General features: G+C 39.5%; 1 protein-coding gene across 1 annotated transcript in view; it reads left to right on the top strand.

The window, feature by feature from the left end:
- The window catches only part of LOC142664457 (uncharacterized), a 55,165-nt gene extending 46,191 nt beyond the window's left edge, over positions 1-8,974 (top strand). The window contains 1 exon segment of the mRNA XM_075843528.1: positions 6,138-8,974. Coding sequence (XP_075699643.1) covers positions 6,138-8,908 — 2,771 coding nt within the window. The 3' untranslated portion in view covers positions 8,909-8,974.
- Positions 8,975-12,979: the final 4,005 nt, after the last annotated feature.

The raw sequence follows: 12,979 nt of genomic DNA, 5'->3' as shown, positions 1-12,979 counted from the left end.
TGACGCGGGCGTCTTTTTTACGCGCCGTCTTTGACAGCGGCGCGTAAAATAAAAATGACCGTCGGCACAGTACATCGTAAAACCCATTCGAATGAATGGGCAGATGTTTGCCGACGCATTGGAGCCGTATTTTCGGATATAATTCGGGGTTAAAACGCCCGAATTGCGTCCGTAAATAGGGTGTGTGAACCTAGCCTTATATGTCACCTCTGTGCTGGATTTTCCGCTGCTCTGATCCTTACTGCTGTATAATATCCATGCTGCTGCAGCTTCTAAGGGTGTGATACAGAGAGATACTGGACCAGGATGGCTCTCTGCTTTGTGTGCATTGTATAGAAGACATGATAGCAGTTAGGCTCCATCCACTACCTCAGGGAAAACTGAGAATTAAAGATAAAGCCTGCAGAAGGAAAACTTCTAAAAGAATGCCAGGTACAAGTCATGTAATGGCCAGAAATAGTGTTATTCCTCCTGTACACACACATGACCGATTATTCTGAAAAGTCGTCTTTAAAGGGAATGTGTCGCTCGAAATTATTATTATTTTTTTTTTGTTAAACTGTTAGTGTATAAATGATTAAACATTGTTCTAATTTTTTAAATGTTTTCACGAGATAGGAAATATTATAAATATTAGATTAGATTCTAATTTATAACATTTCCCAGTGCTGGTCACTAGATGGAGCAATTCCCAAAATTGCAGCATTGGCATGTGGTAAAGCAACCACATTGCTTTATGCTGCAAAATTTGAAAAGACACTCGCTCTAGCGTCCTCAAACAATCCCCCCTCCCTTATCCTGGCTAGTGCCAGGAGAAAGGAGGGGATTGAATGTTCAAACCTCCTACACTGTGTGTCGCCATTTTTTGAGCGAATACACAGTGTAGTAGGCTTGCATACAGTGCTAATCACACACTAAAACACGTACATACACAGACCTAACTTACCTGCTCCTGCCGCCGCCTCTCCCTCCGGTCCGTCCGCTCCGTCTGCTTCCTCCGCTCCTAGTGCTTGCATCAGAACACATGTCCGGAAGCCGCGACCGGAAGTAGTAAACTTACTGTCCGGCCGCGGCTTCCGGTCCACAAGAAAATGGCGCCGGATGTTGCTCGGCCGAAGACCTTCCATTTGGACTGTGTGGGAGCGGCGCATGCGCCGTTCCCACACAGACGGCGTACAACATAGTGAATGGAACGGCTCCCGTTCACATTCACTATGGGGCTGTATGTGCCGTATTCCATGTCTGTATGTGTCGTTAATCTACACATACAGAGATGAAAAAAGAAATGGCAGCCCCCATAGACCAGAAAAAGTTTGAAAATAAAAAAAAAAGTAAAACACGCACACAAATAAAACATTTTTTAATAAAACACTAAAAGCAAATTGATATAAAAAAAATTTTTTTCACGACACCCTTTCTTTAAGGGTCTTTAAGAAGTTTTCAAAGTGGGTTTAACTCCTTCCCGACCGCCCACTGTCTTTTGACGTCAGGCGGTGCAGGTGCTTTGTCTGCAGCGACGTCTTTTGGCGTCGCTGCAGGAGAGGCTGATGAGCGCTCGTATGAACGCTCATCCTCTAAGCAGGAGCTGTAACTTACATACAGTAAGGTTTACATACAGTAGTAATCACACAGTAAAACACTTACATAAACAGAAATAACTTACCTGCTCCTGCTGCCGCCGGTCCGTCCGCTACTAGTGCTTGCTTCTAATCACATGTCCGGAAGCCGCGACCGGAAGTAGTCAGTAGTGCTGGGAAGATTGGGAGCGCGCCTGAGGTGTGCTGGGAAGATTGGGAGCGCGCCTGAGGTGTGCTGGGAAGATTGGGAGCGGGCCTGAGGTGTGCTGGGAAGATTGGGAGCGCGCCTGAGGTGTGCTGGGAAGATTGGGAGCGCGCCTGAGGTGTGCTGGGAAGATTGGGAGCGCGCCTGGTCCCGTGACCGCGGCATGATCAAAGGGAATTCCCCTCTTTGATTGCATCACCGGGATTCCGGTGATGCGATCAAACACCGGGGAATCCCTCTGCAGTCAGCCCTGTGGACCTACAAAGGACCCCAGGGCTGTCTGTTCTGTTTGCCTGCTGTTCGGGCACACTATGTGTTGCCCGATCAGCAGCCTGTGTCATAGTGACACAGTGTAATGTATTCGCGTACAGGAGTATGCTAATACATTACAAGTAAAAATGAAAAGTTACAAATAAAGTTATCCCTTGATGGGATTAAAAAAAAAAAGTAACAAAACAAATAAATAAAAAAAGTCCCAAAAAGAGGCTTTATTTTGCATCAAATACATTTTATTGCCCCCTACACTAAATAAAAACAGAAAACCTACACATATTGGGTATCTACACGACCGTAATAACCTGAAGAATTAATCGAATGGGTTATTTAGCGTGAAACGTGAACGGGATAAAAAAACAAAACGATTCCGAGAATAGCTTTTCCCTATATTCACGCCGTAAAAAAAAAATTTTTACCCCCAAACTGTGGGGAAAAAAAATACTATTTCTCTCACAAAAAACAAGGCCTCATACAGCCACGTCAATGAAAAAATAAAAAAGTTATGGCTGCTGAAACGCAGAGAGGCAAAAACAGAAAAATTGAGCTTGTCATTAAGGTCTTTTCAGGCCCGATCATTAAGGGGTTAAAGATGTGGTTTTTATATTGGATTAAAACAAACAGATCCATGATTATTAGAAAGAACCTATTTTAACCAGTTGCTGACTGCCCATAGATTATAAATGTCCTGGTGGTCCACACCTATCTCTGCAAGGACGTTTTAAAACATCCTGCTGAGTTTCCTCCTCTCCGACTCTCCCACTCCATCACAGTTAAAGAGGCTCTGTCACCAGATTTTGCAACCCCTATCTGCTATTGCAGCAGATAGGCGCTGCAATGTAGATTACAGTAACGTTTTTATTTTTAAAAAACGAGCATTTTTGGCCAAGTTATGACCATTTTTGTATTTATGCAAATGAGGCTTGCAAAAGTCCAAGTGGGCGTGTATTATGTGCGTACATCGGGGCGTTTTTACTACTTTTACTAGCTGGGCGTTCTGACGAGAAGTATCCACTTCTCTTCACAACGCCCAGCTTCTGGCAGTGCACAGACACACAGCGTGGCGACAGTGTGTCCCTGACAGCTGATACTCCACTGTATGCCGATCAGCGGCTTATTTCCGCTGATATCGGCAATTAACCCCTTGATTGCAGTGATAGATCACCTCATTCAGGGGTTTCTAGCTCATCGGCAGACCTCACGATGAAATCGTGAGGTTTGCAGATGGCTAGCATGGCGATCGGAGGCCAAGTAATGGCCTCCGTGCCTGCCATGTACGGAAGCCAATCAGGATCAACCTCCTGATAGACTTCCTGTCAGATTGACAGGACGTCACTGCCGTTCGCGATTCACACTGTCGATGACCGTGTCTGTGACAGTATCGGCGACAGTGTGCATCGGGAATCGGGAGGTCAGCTGTCCCTGACAGCTGACACTCCACTAGTTGCCGATCAGCGGCTCATTGCTGCTGATTTGGCAATTAACCCGTTACCTGCGGGGCTCGATTGCGATCCCCGCATGTACAGGGTTTGTAGCACATCAGCAGCCCCCATGCAATTGTGGGGGCTGCTGATGCTTGTGATGGCACCCGGGGGCCAGACAACGGTCCCCGGGTCTGCCATCTATGCAAGCCTATGAGGATCAGCCTCTGGCTGGTCCTCGTAGACTAACTGTCAGAGTGACTGTGACGTCACACTGACAGTTGGAATACGTTACACTACCTAGGTAGTATAATGTATTCTAGCAGCGATCAGAGCTGCAGGTAAAAAAAGAACGTGGAAAAAGTAAAAAAAATAAAGAAAGTCAATAAAAATGTTTTACAAAAGTGTAAAAATAGATTTTTTTTTTCCTATAAGAAGTCTCTTATTATAGGAAAAAAATTAAACCGTTAAAAAACAGTACAAATATTTGGTATCACCGCGTTCGTAACGACCCAATCTATAACACTATAATGTTATTTTTACCTACCGGTGAACACCGCAAAAAAAACAAACTGAAAACTTTGCAAGAATCACTATTTTTTGGTCACCACCCCTCCCAAAATATAGAATAAAAAGAGATCAAAAAGTCGCATGTAACCGAAAATAGTACCAATAAAAACTACAACCCGTCCCGCAAAAAACAAGCTCTTACACAGCTTTTTTGACTGAAAAATAAAAAAGTTACGGCTTTCAGAATATGGTGACACAGAAAATAAATTATTTTATAAAGAAGTGATTTTATTGTGCAAACGCTGCAAAACATAAAAAAATCTATATACTTATGGTATCGCCGTAATCGTACCAACCCGCAGAATAAAGTACAATTGTCATGTATAGCGTATCGTGAACGCCGTAAGAAATAAAGAATTTAAACCGCCAAATTCACTGTTTTTGGCCACCAAAGATCTAAATAAAATGTAATAAAAAGTGATCAAAAATTTGCATCTACTAAAAAATGGTACCAATAAAAACTACAGCTCGTACTGCCAAAAATAAGCCCTCACACCGCTCAATTCATGGAAAAATAAAAAAGTTATGGCGTTTGGAAGGCGGGGAGTGAACTAAACTAAAATGGAAAAGCAAAAAAGGATCAGTCCTGCAAAGGTTAATTAATTTCTATTAAAAAAATAAATTCCCACCACATGTGGGGTATTGTCACACTCGGGAGAGATTGCGCTACAAATTTAGGGCGACTTTTTCTCCTTTATGCCTTGTGAAAATGAAAAAATTAAACATTTTAGTGGACAAAAATGTTTATATTCATTTTCAAGGCCTAATTCTACTAAATTCTGCAAAAGACCTGTGTGGTATAAATGCTTACTATACCCCTAGAGAAATTCCTTGAGGGGTCTAGTTTCCAAAATGGGGTCACTTTTGGGGGGTTTCCACTATTTTGTTCCCTCCAGGGGGTTGCAATAACGACATAGAACTGAAAATCAATCCAGCAAAATCTGTGCTCCAAAATCCAAATGGCGCTCCCTCCCTTCTGAGCGCCTCCGTGGGTCCAAACAGCAGTTTATTACCACATATGGGGTATTTCCGTAATCGGGAGAAGATGCTTTACAAATGTCCTAAAAACTGCAGGACCTGGGCAATAAATATTGAGTTGCATTTCTCTGGTAAAACCTTCTGTGTTACACAATAATTTTTTTATTACAAATTAATTTCGGCAAAAAAAGGAGAAATTTGTACATTTCCCCTCTACTTTGCTTTATTTCCTGTGAAATGCCTAAAGGGTTAAAATACTTTCTGAATGCTGTTTTGAATACTTTGAGGGGTGCAGTTTTTAAAATGGGGTAATTTATTGGGGTATTCTAATATATAAGGCCCTCAAAACCACTTCTGAACTGGCCCCTGTAAAAATAGCCTTTTGAAAATTTCTTGAAATTGCTGCTAAAGTTCTACGCCTTGTAACGTCCTAGAAAAATAAAAGGATGTTCAAAAAACGATGCAAATATAAAGTACACATATGGGAAATGGTAACTAGTGACTATTTTGTGTGGTATTACTATCGGTTTTACAAGCAGATACATTTAAATTTAGAAAAATGCACATTTTTGCAAATTTTCTCTACATTTTGGTGTTTTTCACGAATAAATATTGAATTTATCGACCAAATTTTTCCACTATCATAAAGTAAAATATGTCACGAGTAAACAATCTCAGAATCGCTTGGATAGGTAAAAGCATTCCGGAGTTATTACCACATAAAGTGACACATGTCAGATTTGAAAAAATCGGCTGTGCCACAAGGCCAAAACAGGCTGCGTCCTAAAGGGGTTAAACAGCCAAATGTGTTAGCAGAAAACAGGCTTCATTGCCAGACAAGGTTCTGCTTTTCAAAAAAGAAAACTTTATTAAGTCAAGCTTTGTGTAATAAATTAATAGTGGAGGACTGAGTGGATTTATTTTAAAGTGTTATACAATGCGTTATAAGGCTGGAATGGAGACAAAAGGCTTGGCTTAAACTTCTTCCTGCTTGATCCACTTCTGACTTTGGCTCAAAACACTACATGTGTGTTTCCAGCCTAAAACGAATGTTACAAATTTGTCAACTTTTCTATTGTGATACAAAATCTCAATTTTTTTTAATCCTAACAGAAAATCCCAGTAAGAACTCTGAGGGAAACTTCACGTTATTGCTAAATGATAAAGTAGAAGATGAAGATATGATGCAGCAGTCTTCAGGAGAAAACCTTGTTAGACCTGAGAGAAGTCACACAGGAGAGAAGCCGTATTCATGTTCAAAATGTGGGAAATGTTTTACATGTAAACCAAGTCTTATTGTACATAAGAGAAGTCACAAAGGAGAGAAGCCGTATTCATGTTCAGAATGTGGGAAATGTTTTACAGATAAATCATATCTTGTTACACATGAGAGAATTCACACAGGAGAGAAACCGTATTCATGTTCAGAATGTGAGAAATGTTTTACAGATAAATCATGTTTTGTTAGACATAAGAGAAGTCACACAGGAGAGAAGCCGTATTCATGTTTAGAATGTGGGAAATGTTTTACACGTAAACCAAGTCTTATTGTACATAAGAGAATTCACACAGGAGAGAAGCCTTATTCATGTTCAGAATGTGGGAAATGTTTTACATATAAATCAAGTCTAGTTGCACATGAGAGAAGTCACACAGGAGAGAAGCCGTATTCATGTTCAGAATGTGGGAAATGTTTTACAGATAAATCAAGTCTAGTTGCACATGAGAGAAGTCACAGAGGAGAGAAGCCGTATTCATGTTCAGAATGTGGGAAATGTTTTACAAGTAAATCATATCTAGTTACACATGAGAGAAGTCACACAGGAGAGAAGCCGTATTCATGTTCAGAATGTGGGAAATGTTTTACAAGTAAATCATATCTAGTTACACATGAGAGAAGTCACACAGGAGAGAAGCCGTATTCATGTTCAGAATGTGGGAAATGTTTTACATGTAAACCAAGTCTTATTGTACATAAGAGAAGACACACAGGAGAGAAGCCATATTCATGTTCAGAATGTGGAAAATGTTTTACATATAAATCATATCTAGTTACACATGAGAGAAGTCACACAGGAGAGAAGCCATATTCATGTTCAGAATGTGGGAAATGTTTTACATGTAAACCAAGTCTTATTGTACATAAGAGAAGTCACACAGGAGAGAAGCCTTATTCATGTTCAGAATGTGGGAAAAGTTTTACATATAAATCACATCTTATTACACATGAGAGAATTCACACAGGAGAGAAGCCATATTCATGTTCAGAATGTGGGAAATGTTTTACAGATATATCAAGTCTAGTTACACATGAGAGAAGTCACACAGGAGAGAAGCCGTATTCATGTTCAGAATGTGGGAAATGTTTTACAGATAAATCATTTCTTGTTAAACATGAGAGAAGTCACACAGGAGAGAAGCCGTATTCATGTTCAGAATGTGGGAAATGTTTTACAGATAAATCATTTCTTGTTAAACATGAGAGAAGTCACACAGGAGAGAAGCCGTATTCATGTTCAGAATGTGGGAAATGTTTTACACGAAAATCACATCTTGTTACACATGAGAGAAGTCACACAGGAGAGAAGCCGTATTCATGTTCAGAATGTGGGAAATGTTTTACAGATAAATCAGGTCTTATTAGACATAAGAGAAGTCACACAGGAGAGAAGCCGTATTCATGTTCAGAATGTGGGAAATGTTTTACATGTAAACCAAGTCTTATTGTACATAAGAGAAGTCACACAGGAGAGAAGCCTTATTCATGTTCAGAATGTGGGAAATGTTTTACATATAAATCACATCTTATTACACATGAGAGAATTCACACAGGAGAGAAGCCGTATTCATGTTCAGAATGTGGGAAATGTTTCACAAATAAATCAAGTCTAGTTACACATGAGAGAAGTCACACAGGAGAGAAGCCGTATTCATGTTCAGAATGTGGGAAATGTTTTACAAATAAATCAAGTCTAGTTACACATGAGAGAAGTCACACAGGAGAGAAGCCGTATTCATGTTCAAAATGTGGGAAATGTTTTAAAGATATATCAAGTCTAGTTACACATGAGAGAAGTCACACAGGAGAGAAGCCGTATTCATGTTCAGAATGTGGGAAATGTTTTACATGTAAACCAAGTCTTATTGTACATAAGAGAAGTCACACAGGAGAGAAGCCGTATTCATGTTCAGAATGTGGGAGATGTTTTACAAATAAATCATTTCTTGTTACACATGAGAGAAGTCACACAGGAGAGAAGCCGTATTCATGTTCAGAATGTGGGAAATGTTTTACACAAAAATCACATCTTATTACACATGAGAGAATTCACACAGGAGAGAAGCCGTATTCATGTTCAGAATGTGGGAAATGTTTGACACGTAAATCAAGTCTTATTGTACATAAGAGAAGTCACACAGGAGAGAAGCCTTATTCATGTTCAGAATGTGGGAAATGTTTTACAGATAAATCACATCTTGTTACACATGAGAGAAGTCACACAGGAGAGAAGCCATATTCGTGTTCAGAATGTGGGAAATGTTTTACATATAAATCAAGTCTTATTGCACATGAGAGACTTCACACAGGAGAGAGGCCGTATTCATGTTCAGAATGTGGGAAATGTTTTACATGTAAACCAAGTCTTAATGTACATAAGAGAAGTCACACAGGAGAGAAATTATATTCGTGTTCAGAATGTGGGAAATGTTTTACTACTAAAGGCATTCTTAGGGCTCACCTGAGAAACCATACAGGGGAGAAGCAATTTTGATGTTCTATATGTGAAAGATGTTTTACAAAGAAACTTACATTTTGGAACTCCGCAGAGAATTCACATGGAGTAGAAACCATAATCTCGTTTAGAATGTGGGAAAACATATAAGCGTAAAATAGTTAAACTGTTCGTGTATAACTGATTAAACATTGTTCTAATTTTTTCACGAGTCAGGAAATATTATAAATTAGATTCTAATTTATAACATTTCCCTGTGCTGGTCACTAGAGGGAGCAATTCCCAAAATTGCAGCATTGGCATGTGGTAAAGCAACCACATTGCTTTATGCTGCAAAATTTGATAAGACACACTCGCTCTAGCGTCCTCAAACAAACCCCCCTCCTTTATCCTGGCTAGTGCCAGGAGAAAGGAGGGGATTGAATGTTCAAACCTCCTACACTGTGTGTCGCCATTTTTTGAGCGAATACACAGACCTAACACAGACATAACTTACCTGCTTCTGCCGCCGCCGCTCAATCCGGTACGTCCGCTCCGTCTGCTCCCTCCGCTCCTAGTACTTGCTTCAGAACACATGTCCGGAAGCCGCGACCGGAAGTAGTAATCTTACTGTCCGTCCACGGCTTCCGGTCCACAAGAAAATGGCGCCGGATGTCGCTAGGCCGAAGACCTATTTGGACCTTCCCACACAGACGGCGTACGCCATAGTGAATGCGAACGGCTCCCGTTCGTATTCTCTATGGGGATGGATGTGCCGTATTCCATGTCTGTATGTGTCGTTAATCGACACATACAGAGATGAAAAAAAAAATGGCAGCCCCCATACAGAAGAAAAAGTTAGAAAATAAAAAAAAGTCAAACACACAAATAAATATTTTTTTTAATAAAACACTAAAAGCAAATTGATATAAAATTTATTTTTTTTCGCGACACCCTTCCTTTAAACACATCAGATTATTGACAAACTTTAACCACTTAATGACCAGCCTATTTTAGGCCTTAATGACCAAGCTATTTATTAAGTTTTTCCATCATCTCACTCAGAGCTATAACTTTTTTTTATTTTTGTTGACATAGCTGTATAAGATATTGTTTTTTGTGGGACAAGTTCTATTTTGTAACCGCACCATTTTGGGATACATAGAATTGGTTAACTTTAAAAAAAAAAAAATTGGGGGGAATAGAAGAAAGACTGCATTTTCGCCACACTTTTTTGTGTCCTAGATTTACACAGTTTACCGTGTGGTATAAATAACACAATAACTTTATTCAGTGGGTTGTTCCGATTGCAAAAATACCAAATTGATATAGATTTTGTATGTTTTACTACTTTTACACAGTAAAAACACTTTTTAAAAAAAAAAAAATAATAATTGTATTTTTTGTCTCCATATTTGAAGAGTCATAACTTTTTTATTTTTCCGCCTATGCCGTTGTATGAGGGCTTTTTTTGCGGGACGACGTGTAGTTTTTATTGTTACCATTTTGGAGTACATGCAACTTTTTTATCACTTTTTTTTTTTCAAATTTTTTTAACCCCTTAAGGACGCAGCCTAGTTTTGGCCTTATGGCTCAGAGCCCATTTTTAAAATCTGACATATTTCACTTTATGTGGTAATTACGTCTGATTGCTTAAACCTATCCAAGCGATTCTGAGATTGTTTTCTCGTGACACATTGGGCTTCATGTTCGTGGTAAAATTTGGTCGATATATTCAGTGTTTATTGGTGAAAAATTGCAAAATTTAAAGAAAATATTGAAAAAATAGCATTTTTCAGAATTTAAATGCATCTGCTTGTAAAACAGACGGTTATACCACCCAAAATAGTTGCTAGTTCACATTTCCCATATGTCTAGTTTAGATTGGCATCGGTTTTTGAACATTCTTTTATTCTTTTATTTTTCTTGGACGTTGCAAGGCTTAGAACAAAACAGCAATTTCTCATATTTTTAAGAAAATTTCAAAAGCCTTTTTTTTAAGGTACCTGTTCAGTTCTGAAGTGGCTTTGAGGGGCCTATGTATTAGAAACCCTGATTTTAAAAACTAGACCCCTCAAAGTATTCAAAACAACATTTAGAACGTTTTTTAACCCTTCAGGCATTTCACAGGAATTAAAGCAAAGTGGAGGTGAAATTTGCAAATTTCATTTTTCTTGCTTAATTTCAATTTTATTCATTTTTTTTCTGTAACACAGAAGGTTTTACCAGAGAAACACTACTAAATATGTATTGTCCAGATTCTGCAGTTTTTAGAAATGTCCCACATGTGGCTCTAGTACGCTCGTGGAATAAAACACAAGCCCTAGACCAAAGAAGCACCTAGTGCATTTTGAGGCCTCTTTTTTATTAGAATATATTTTAAGCAGCATGCCAGGTTTGAAAAGGTGTTGAGGTGCCAAAACAGTAGGAATCCCCCAATAGTGACCCCATTTTGGAAACTACACCCCTCAAGGAATTCATTTATGGTTGTTGTTACCATTTTGACCGCACAGTTTTTTCACAGCACGTATTTGAATTCGGCTGTGAAATAAAAAAAAAGTAATTTTTTTCCAATAAAATGTCATTTGTGATCAAAATTTCTTATTTTCACAGGCAACAAAATACCCCATTTTGTTGCCCAATTTGTCCTTAGTGCGGCAATACCCCATTTGTGGTGATAAACTGCCGTTTGGGCCCATAGGAGGGCTCAGAAAGAAAGGAGCGCTATGTGTTTGTTGGAGTCCAGATTTTGCTGGATTGGTTTTCGGGTGCCATGTCGCATTTGCCGAGGTATCAAAGCAATGGAAACCCACCAGAAGTGACCCCATTTTGGAAACTAAACCCCTCAAAGAATTAATTTATGGTTGTTGTTACCATTTTGACCGCACAGTTTTTTCACAGCACGTATTTGAATTCGGCTGTGAAATAAAAAAAAAGTAATTTTTTTCCAATAAAATGTCATTTGTGATCAAAATTTCTTATTTTCACAGGGAACAAAATACCCCATTTTGTTGCCCAATTTGTCCTTAGTGCAGCAATTCCCCATTTGTGGCGATAAACTGCCGTTTGGGCCCATGGGAGGCCTCAGAAGGTAAGGAGCGCTGTGTTTTCTTTGGAGTTCAGATTTTGCTGGGTTGGTTTTCGGGTGCCGTGTCGCATTTGCAGAGGTATCAAAGCAATGGAAACCCACCAGAAGTGACCCCATTTTGGAAACTACACCTCTCAATGAATTCATTTATGGGTAATGTGACCATTTAGACCCCATAGTTTCTTCACAGAACTTATTTGAATTGGGCTGGGAATTTAAAAAAAAATATATTTTTTCCAATAATATGTCGTTTTAGCTCAAAAATTCTTATTTTCACAAGAAATAAAATACACCGATTTGTTGCCCAAATTGTCCTGAGTGCGGCAATACCCCATTTGTGGTGATAAACTTCCATTTGGGCCCATGGGAGGGCTCAGAAGGAAAGGAGCGCTATTTGTTCTTTGGAGTCCAGATTTTGCTGGTTTGGTTTTCGGGTGCCGTGTCGCATTTGCAGAGCCCCAGAGGTATCAAAGCAATAGAAACCAACCACAAATGACCCAATTTTGGAAACTACACCCCTCAAGGAATTCATTTATGGGTGTTGTGACCATTTTGACCCCATAGTTTTTTCACAGAACTTATTTGAATTGGGCTGGGAATTAAAACAAATTTTTTTTTTTCAAATAATATGTAGTTTTGGCTGAAAATTTCTTATTTTCACAAGAAACAAAATACCCCATTCTGTTGCGCATTTTGTTCTGAGTGCCGCAATACCTCATTTGTGGTGATAAACTGCCGTTTGGGCCCATGGGAGGGCTCAGAAGGAAAGGACCACCATTTGGCCTACTGGGGATTTTCTAGTGCGAAGTCATGTATGCAGAAGCCCCTGAGGTTCCAGTACAGTTGAAACCCGCAAGAAGTGACCCCGTTTTAAAAACGACACCCTTAAGGCATTCATCTAGAGGTGTAGTGAGCATTTTGACCGGAGACCTACACCCCATAAACTGTAATGTTGGTTCTCACGGGTACGGCAATACCCTACATGTGGCTGTTATCAGCTGCCTGGACACACAGCAGGGCTCAGAGGGGAAAGACGAGGGGGGATAAGCTGTGCGGAGTGCATCAGGGTAAGTAAAATTGGGGTAAATTATAAACCAAGGTATGTATGATAAATTTTAAAATACTCTTTCATACAGAGCTCTGGTTATTCGGGA

This window comes from Rhinoderma darwinii, chromosome 1 (assembly GCF_050947455.1).
Source record: "Rhinoderma darwinii isolate aRhiDar2 chromosome 1, aRhiDar2.hap1, whole genome shotgun sequence".
Classification (NCBI taxonomy): domain Eukaryota; kingdom Metazoa; phylum Chordata; class Amphibia; order Anura; family Rhinodermatidae; genus Rhinoderma; species Rhinoderma darwinii.
Note: the sequence above shows the minus strand (reverse complement) of the source record. Positions and strands in the feature narration are given on the sequence as shown.